Below are 8,375 nucleotides of genomic sequence, written 5' to 3'. Positions count from 1 at the left end.
TAATTCCTGAGCTCAAGCTATCTGCCCGCCTTGGCCTCCCAAAGTGCTGGGATTACAGGCCTGAGCCACCATGTCCCGCCTGGTCATTTTTCTCTAGGCTCTCTCCTTTCCCAAACTTTTCTCCATGTTGCAACCAGGGTTCTTTTAAAGCTCACACGTGTTCTTTTAGTCTGGCACTGCAGAGTACTCCTGGATCTGGACCTACTCCTTTTCCGGACTTTTAAATTTTTATTTATTATTTATTTATTTATTTATTTGAGACAGAGCCTCTCTCTGTATCCCAGGCTACAGTGCAGTGGGCGATCTCGGTTCGCTGCAACTTCTGCCTCCCACGTTCAAGCGATTCGCCCACCTCAGCTTCCCTAGTAACTGCGATTACAGGCGCGTGCCACCATGTCCGGCTAATTTTTGTATTTTTAATAGAGACGGGGTTTTACCATCTTGGCCAGGCTGGTCTCAAACTCGTGATCTCAAGTGATCCACCTGCCTCGGCCTCCCAAAGTGCTGGGGTTACAGGCGTGAGCCACCGCGCCCTCAGTTCATTTTTCTTTTTAAGCCCATTATAGTCTCTGTAAGTCCTATCAGTTCCAAGAGACTTTCTGCACAAATACATCTCCAGGTTGTCAAACCTAAAAATATTTTCCTAGAGGATGGCCTGTGACGTCAAGGCGCCAGGTAGACCCCGGAGGAAAGCTCCAAAGGAGGCCGCCATCTTTCTTACAGCAGCCCGGCATTTTGCGCATGCGCTTCTGATTGTCTGTCCGCAATGACGCTCTTCGGCCTTCTCGGCACCCATACGTTTGGGAACGGCAGTTTCGAGGTTTGTGAGACTTCGGCTTCCGACCGGAAGTGAGAAGAGCAGGAAGTTGGCTGGTTCCACCGGTCTGGGGGCTTCCCGGGCTCCGGTAACCGGAGGACTGGGATCTAATCGTCGCTCAAAGGCTCCTAGGTGCGCGGGTGCATATAATTCCCGACTTCTCGAGAAGACACTAGAGCCTCAAGGAGGTGTGCTTCTAGTGTTTAAGTGGACACGTGTTGTGGATGCTGGCTTAGAAGGACCTATATACCATCATTTTAAAATAACTTCCTCTTGGCTCTCTCTTTTTTTTTGAGACGGAGTTTCGCTCTTGTTGCACAGGCTGGAGTGCAACGGCGCGATCTGAGCTCACCACAACCTCGCCTTCCGGGTTCAAGCGATTCTGCTGCGTCAGCCTCCCGAGTAGCTGGGATTGCAGGCGCTCGCCACCAGGCCTAGCTAATTTTTTGTATTTTTAGTAGAGACGGAGTTTCTTAATGTTGGTCAGGCTGGTCTCGAACTCCCAACCTCCGGTTGATCCGCCGGCCTCGGCCTCCCAAAGTGCTGGGATTACAGGTGTGAGAAACCGCGCCTGGCCTTGGCTCTCTTTAAAAGGCATTTTTAGGCTAGCCGCAGTGACTCTCCCTCCTGTAGTCCCAGCTACTCGGGAGGCTGAGGTGGGAGGATCGCTTGAGCCCAGGAGTTCGAGGTTATAGTGAACTAGGAACTCCCCCACTGCACTCCATCCTGGGCTACAGAGCGAGATCCTGTCACCAAAAAAGAAAAGGGTATGGGGGAAAGGCATTTTCAGAGCGATGGAATGCCTAGATTCTAGTTTGGTCCCAACTCTGCTACCAAGTTGCTGTGTGTATCCTGTCCCTCTCTGAGTCTCAATGTCCTCATCTATAAAAATGAAGGTCCCTTAAGACACTTTTCAGTTCTTCTGAATTTTGTTGCCTCTTTATTATCTCGTTTGAGCCACATAACCTTGGGAGTTAAAAATCATTGGCCTTTGGCCGGGCGTGGTGGCTCACGCCTATAATGCCAGCACTTTGGGAGGCCGACTCACCTGAGGATCATCTGAGGCCAGGAGTTCAAGGCCAACCTGGCCAACATGACAAAACTCTGTCTCTACTAAAAATGTAAAAAAAAATTAGCCGGGTATGGTTGTGGGTGCCTGTAATCCCAGCTACTCGGGAAGCTGAGGCAGGAGAATCGCTTGAACCTGGGAGGCGGAGGCTGCAGTGAACAGAGATTGCACCATTGCACTCCAGCCTGAGCGACAAGAGTGAAACTCTGTCTCAAAAAAAAAAAAAAAAAATTGCTGGTCTCATTTTATGAGGAAGATACTGAGTCCCAGGGTGAGGGGTTATAGACAGGACTTTCTCAAGATTGCACAGGTAACTTGGAGGTTTCAGAACTTGAGACTAGAAGGCAATGCTGTAACTCCATGACCAGATCTCCTTTTTATATTTCTGTATCATCAGTTCCTGGAACTGGCCATGTAAGACACTGAAATGTTTTTAAATGAATGAATCTTTTGATTTGAAGGCCAGTGCCACAACAGATTTGGTCTCTCTCGACTACTCTGATGTATAAACAAGTGAACTCTTTTCCAGGTATATCCCGTGCCTTACCTGACTGGGGGCTCTGAGTCCAGTTGTGTTGTCTTCAACTTAGACACCATGGAGGCACCTCCAGTCACCATGATGCCTGTCACTGGGGGCACCATTAACATGATGGAGTACCTATTGCAGGGTAAGTGAACCAGGGAACTTGGATTACCTGTTTTCCTCTTCTCTGTTCAGCTTCCCTTAAGATGAGAGACAACACAAAAGCAGCCTGCACAGTTTCTGGCACCCAACTATGTTTTTAACTGTTACTTTAAATTACAGTTTTACATGCACTAAACATATTAAATCTGCCATCTTGGCTGGGTGCAGTGACTCACGCGTGTAATCCGAGCACTTTGGGAAGCCGAGGCGGGTGGATCACGAGGTCAGGAGATTGAGACCATCCTGGCTAACACGGTGAAACCCCGTCTCTACTAAAAATACAGAAAGAAATTAGTCCGGCGTGGTGGCGGGTGCCTGTAGTCCCAGCTACTTGGGAGGCTGAGGCAGGACAATGGTGCAAGCCTGGGAGGCGGAGATTGCAGTGAGCCGAGATCGCGACACTGCACTCCAGCCTGGGCGACAGAACGAGACTCTGTCTCAAAAAAAAAAAAAACCTTAACATATTTAAGTGTACTGTTCAGTATTGTTAAGTATATTAACATTGCTGAACAACAGATCTTTAGAACTTTGGTTTATTGTGAGTAGCTTGAAAAAATACTTAGTACAACTGTTTTTTTCTTTGAGACAGAGTCTCGATCGGTCACCCAGGCTGCAATGCAGTGGCATGATAACAGCTCATGCAACCTCCACTTCCCGGTTCAGTGGATTCTTGTATTTCAGCCCCCCGAATAGCTGGGATTGCAGGCGTGCATCACCATGCCCGGCTAGTTTTTGTATTTTTAGTAGAGAGTTGCAGTTTCATTATGTTGGCCAAACTGATCTTGAACTCTTGCCTTCAAGTGATACACTTGCCTTGGCCTCCCAAAGTGCTAGGATTACAGGGATGAGCCGCCACGCCCAGCCTAAAATGCTTGTTTATCATCCTATAAAACTGCAACTCTTTACCCCTTAAACACTAATTCCCACTCCCCTCTATGCCAAACCCTCAGCAGCTATCTTTCTAGGTCCTGTTTCTCTGATTTTTTTTTTTTTTAAGATGGATTCTCACTCTGTTGCCCAGGATGGAGCACAGTGGTGCAATCTCAGCTTACTGCAGCCTCCACCTCCCAGGTTCAAGCAATTCTCCTGCCTCAGCCTCCTAAGTAGCGGGGTTACAGGCGTGAACCACCATGGCTAGCTAATGTTTGTATTTTTAGTAGAGACGGGGTTTCTCCACGTTGGCCAGGCTGGTCTTGAACTCCTGACCTCAGGTGATCCACCTGCCTTGGTCTCCCAAAGTGCTGGGATTACAGGCGTGAGCCACTGCGCCAGGCCAGATTTTGTCAACAAGTATCTGAATATGTTCCAAACATTTGAGCCATAGCCATGGAGGGAGAAAGATGACTAAAAAATAATGTATGTCAAGCCAGCTATTACAGGCTTATGACTGTAATTCCAGTCGTTTGGGAGGCTAAGGCTGCAGTATTGCTTGAGTTCAGGAATTCAGGATCAGTCTGGACAACATAGCAAGAACTCACCTCTACTAAAAATAAAGAAAACTTAGCTGGGCATGGTGGTATGTACCTGTAGTCCGAACTACTTGGGAGGCTGAGGTGGGAGGATCACTTGAACCCCCAAGATGGGGGCTGCAAAGAGTTATAATCTCGCCACTGCTCTATAGCCTGGAGACAGAGTGAGACCCTATCTAAACAACAACAACAACAACAACAAATCTATGCCATAAAAATAAAGCAGGAAAGTGGCTAGAGATTGGTAGGACACATACTATTTTATTAGGGTGATCAGAAAAGGCCCTGATGATAAAGTCACTTGAGCAGACCTGATAAAAGTGATAGAGTAGACATGCAGATCGGAAGAACATCCTAAGCATAGAGAATAGGGGAAGGGGTCTGGCAGGAAGGTCACTCCTGAAGATAATGATCAAGGGGAAGAATAGAAGGAGATGTTGTTTGGCAGGTAGCAGAGACCATAATATGTAGGGCTTTGTCAACAATGGTAAAGACGTTGGCTTTTATTCTGAGTGACACAGGAAGCCACTGGAGTGTTCTGAGTAGAGAAGTGTTAGACGTTGGCTTTTATTCTGAGTGACACAGGAAGCCACTGGAGTGTTCTGAGTAGAGGAGTGTTATTATCTGCCCAATAATATAATAGATCATTTGGCTTTTGTGTGGAGAAGAGAGGAAGAAGGCAAAGGTAGAAACAGGCTATTTGCAAAGACCAGGCAAGAAATGAGGGTGACTTCATTTGAAGGGACTATAGGTTGAAGTGACCAGAGGAGCGAGAAGTGATTGCATTCTGCATTTGTTTCAAAAATACGGATTAAATGGAGGGTGTGGGAGAAAGAAAGAAGTGAAAGATGATTTTCCGGTTTTTGGCCCGGGTAACCAACTAGAAGCAGAGAGTTGCCATTTACTGTGATGGTTAAGACTGCAGGATGAATAAGATTTTGGAGGAAAAAATCAACAGTTTGATATTGAACGTGTTAAGATAAAGATGTCTGTTAGGCATCCAAGTGAGGAAATTGAGTAGTCAGTTGGATGTTTTCTTCTGTGGTCCAGAGATAAAAATGTGGGAGTCCTCAGGGCCTAAATGATATTTAAAGCCATGGGACCAAATAAAGTCACCTAGGCAGGAAAAGAGTATTGATACAGAAGAGGACCAGCATTGAGTCCTAGTCCTCCAGTGTTTAGGGAAGTTGAGAGAGACCAAGCAAAGAAGACTTAAACGGGCTGTTCAGCAAGTTAAGTGAAGAACCAAGAAAGTTGTGTCTCAGAGGCCAAGGGAAGAATAGATTTCATAGTGGGTATAAGCTACTATAACAACTGTGTCAGATGTTGCCAAGAGGATGAAGATTCTATGAAGCAATTCACTCTCTTCTACTTACATATAGAAGAGGAAAACTTTTCCTGATAAAAAGGAAACTTTAGCTGGGTGCGGTGGCTCCACGCCTGTCATCTCAGCACTTTGAGAGGCTGAGAAGGGCGGATCATGAGGTCAAGAGATCAAGACCATCCTGGCCAATGTGGTGAAACCCTGTCTCTACTAAAAATCCAAAAATTAGCTGGGCATGGTGGCGCACACCTGTAGTCCAGCTACTCAGGAGGCTGAGGCAGGAGAATCGCTTGAACCCAGGAGGCGGGGGTTGCAGTGAGCTGAGATCGCAGCACTGCACTCCAGCCTGGAGACACAGCTAGACTCCGTCTCAGAAAAAGGGGGTGAAACTTTATATTTCTATAAATGGAAAAGTTTGATTTGTTGGAAATAGAAGGCAATTGTTAAACTATATGACAACAAAATAGTGTTATTGGCTGGGCATGGTGGCTTGTGCCTGTAATCCCAACACTTTGGGAGACCAAGGCCAGGAGTTCAAGACCAACCTGGGCAACATAGTAAGACCCCATCTCTACCAAAATAAATAAATACATAATTAAAACAGTATTATTACATTCTAGATAGACCCTGTTGCTGATTAAAGGCTCTAAGCCCAAGGCCTGCTGGAGATTAGCATTAGAGGAGGCCTAAAGACATTGTAGTGTTAAATAAGAAAATTCCAAAAAATTGAAAAGGGAAATAACTTTCTCACAACGTTATACAATACCTTGGTAGTGCAACTTCTCTAAAATCTCATGTTTGGCCCTATGTTTTATGAAATGCTTCACTAAACTGTTTTGGTTTTTCATTAAGTTTTTTCAATTGTATGCTAACTCCATGACCTAAAATGAAAGATAGGACTCAGTGGTGCTTGTTCCGTTTTCAGGAAGTGTTTTAGATCACAGTTTGGAAAGCCTCATCCACCGCCTTCGTGGTTTGTGTGACAACATGGAACCTGAGACTTTCCTTGACCATGAGATGGTATTCCTTCTTAAGGGCCAGCAAGCCAGCCCATTTGTTCTCAGGGCCCGACGCTCTATGGACAGGGCAGGAGCACCCTGGCATCTGCGCTACCTGGGACAGCCAGAAATGGGAGACAAGAATCGCCACGCCCTGGTGCGAAACTGCGTGGACATTGCCACATCTGAGAACCTCACCGACTTCTTGATGGAAATGGGCTTCCGCATGGACCATGAGTTTGTTGCTAAGGGACATTTGTTCCGTAAGGGCATCATGAAGATTATGGTGTACAAGATTTTCCGCATCCTGGTGCCAGGGAACACAGACAGCACTGAGGCCTTGTCACTCTCCTATCTCGTGGAATTAAGTGTGGTAGCACCCGCTGGGCAGGATGTGGTCTCTGATGACATGAAGAACTTTGCAGAGCAGCTAAAACCTCTGGTTCACCTAGAGAAAATAGACCCCAAGAGGCTCATGTGACTAAGAGGATCTGTCCACATTTGGGGCCTGTCCTTACTTGCTTGAAAAAATGTTTGCTTTTTTTTTGGTTTTTGTTTTATTTTGTTTTTGAGACAGAGTCTCGCTCTGTTTCCCAGGCTGGAGTGCAGTGACACGATCTTGACTCACTGCAACCTCTGCCTCCCGGGTTCAAGCAGTTCTGCCTCAGCCTCCTGAGTAGCTGGGATTACAGGCACCCACCACCATGCTCAGCTAATTTTTGTATTTTTAGTAGAGATGGGGATTCACCATGTGGGTCAGGCTATTCTCAAACTCCTGACCTTGTGATCCACCCACCTTGGCCTCCCAAAGTGCTGGGATTACAGGCATGAGCCACCATGCCCGGCCAAAAAAATATGTTTTAAATGCCCCATTTCACCATTGCCAGGCAGGCATTCTTCCTTCAGGGAGAGGATGGTGAGAATTAATTGGTTCTTTGCACTGTTCTTATGTGGTGATTTCACTTTCATGACAGCCTTTCTACATTAAAGGCTCAGGATGTCACGGAGAATCTATCTAATCCCACTGTATTATTAAAAGGGGAAACCAGGCCAAGCGCGGTGGCTCACACCTCTAATCCCAGCGCTTTGGGAGGCCGGGGTGGGTGGATCACCCGAGGTCGGGAGTTTGAGACCAACCTGGCCAACATGGTGAAACCCCATCTCTACGAAAAATACAAAATTTAGCCGGGCATGGTGGCGGGCGCCTGTAATCCCAGCTACTTAGGAGGCTGAGGCTGGAGAATTGCTTGAATCCAGGAGGTGAAGGTTGCAGTGACCAGAGATGACACTATTGCACTCCAGCCTGGGTGAGAAGAGCAAAACTCTGTCTCAAAAATAAAAATAAAAATAAAGAGGGGAAACCGGAATAAATTAGCTTTTGGAAAGGAAAATTTCTTGTTTGGCCATTTGTGTATAAGGTTTGTAACATTAGAGGCTGTGAGCTTGTGTTATATGGTAATAAAGCCAATGAAGAGAAATGTCTGTGTAATTCTGATTCTTTATTCCTTTACCCTGTAAATTTGGGGTGGATTCATTACCAGTTGAAGCAAAAAAATGACAGTTCCTAGTTTTAATTATGGTAGAGATGAGGATGAGAGTTTTCACCTGTCATAAAAGTAGCACATTTATTGTTGAAAACTTATAAAATACGGTACAGATAAAAAATAACACCTATTATCCAAAGAGAGTACTAGTTCTATTTTGGTATTTATCCTTCTAGTCTTTACTTTTTATAAATTTATGTATATGAAATGTGTTTATTTTATAGAGAAGATTCCATATATACTGCTTTATAACCCTTTTTTCCTATTCATCTATCATTAACATCTTTCCAAGATATTTGTCTACAATCTCCTTTTGTTAAATTTTTTTTTGTTTTTTTGAGACAAGAGTTTCGCTCTTGTTGCCCAGGCTCAAGTGTAGTACTGCCATGATCTCAGCTCACTGCAACCTCCACCTCCCACGTTCAAGTGATTCTACTGCCTCAGCTTCCCAAGTAGCTGGGATTACAGG

At 45.6% G+C, this 8,375-nt stretch overlaps 1 protein-coding gene across 6 annotated transcripts; it reads left to right on the top strand.

The window, feature by feature from the left end:
- The first annotated feature begins 834 nt into the window (after positions 1-834).
- On the top strand, positions 835-7,840 carry MED18 (mediator complex subunit 18). 6 transcript variants are annotated; one of them, XR_013404864.1, is made up of 4 exons: positions 835-1,005; positions 2,416-2,554; positions 6,290-7,113; positions 7,480-7,840. XR_013404864.1 is itself a non-coding variant. In XM_077966134.1 (4 exons), the coding sequence occupies exons 2-4, from the start codon at positions 2,482-2,484 to the stop codon at positions 7,593-7,595; spliced, it is 591 nt and encodes a 196-aa protein (XP_077822260.1). In that variant the 5' UTR covers positions 835-949; positions 2,416-2,481; the 3' UTR covers positions 7,596-7,840. The 6 variants fall into 6 exon arrangements, 5 of the variants coding, with proteins under 5 accessions (XP_077822260.1, XP_077822270.1, XP_001113062.1 ...); XM_077966134.1 differs by having other exon boundaries at positions 835-949; positions 6,290-6,791; positions 7,580-7,840; XM_077966144.1 differs by having other exon boundaries at positions 6,290-6,791; positions 7,580-7,840.
- The last annotated feature ends 535 nt before the right edge of the window (positions 7,841-8,375 follow it).

Source organism: Macaca mulatta, chromosome 1 (genome assembly GCF_049350105.2).
Source record: "Macaca mulatta isolate MMU2019108-1 chromosome 1, T2T-MMU8v2.0, whole genome shotgun sequence".
NCBI lineage: Eukaryota > Metazoa > Chordata > Mammalia > Primates > Cercopithecidae > Macaca > Macaca mulatta.
This window is presented reverse-complemented; position numbering and strand designations above follow the sequence as displayed.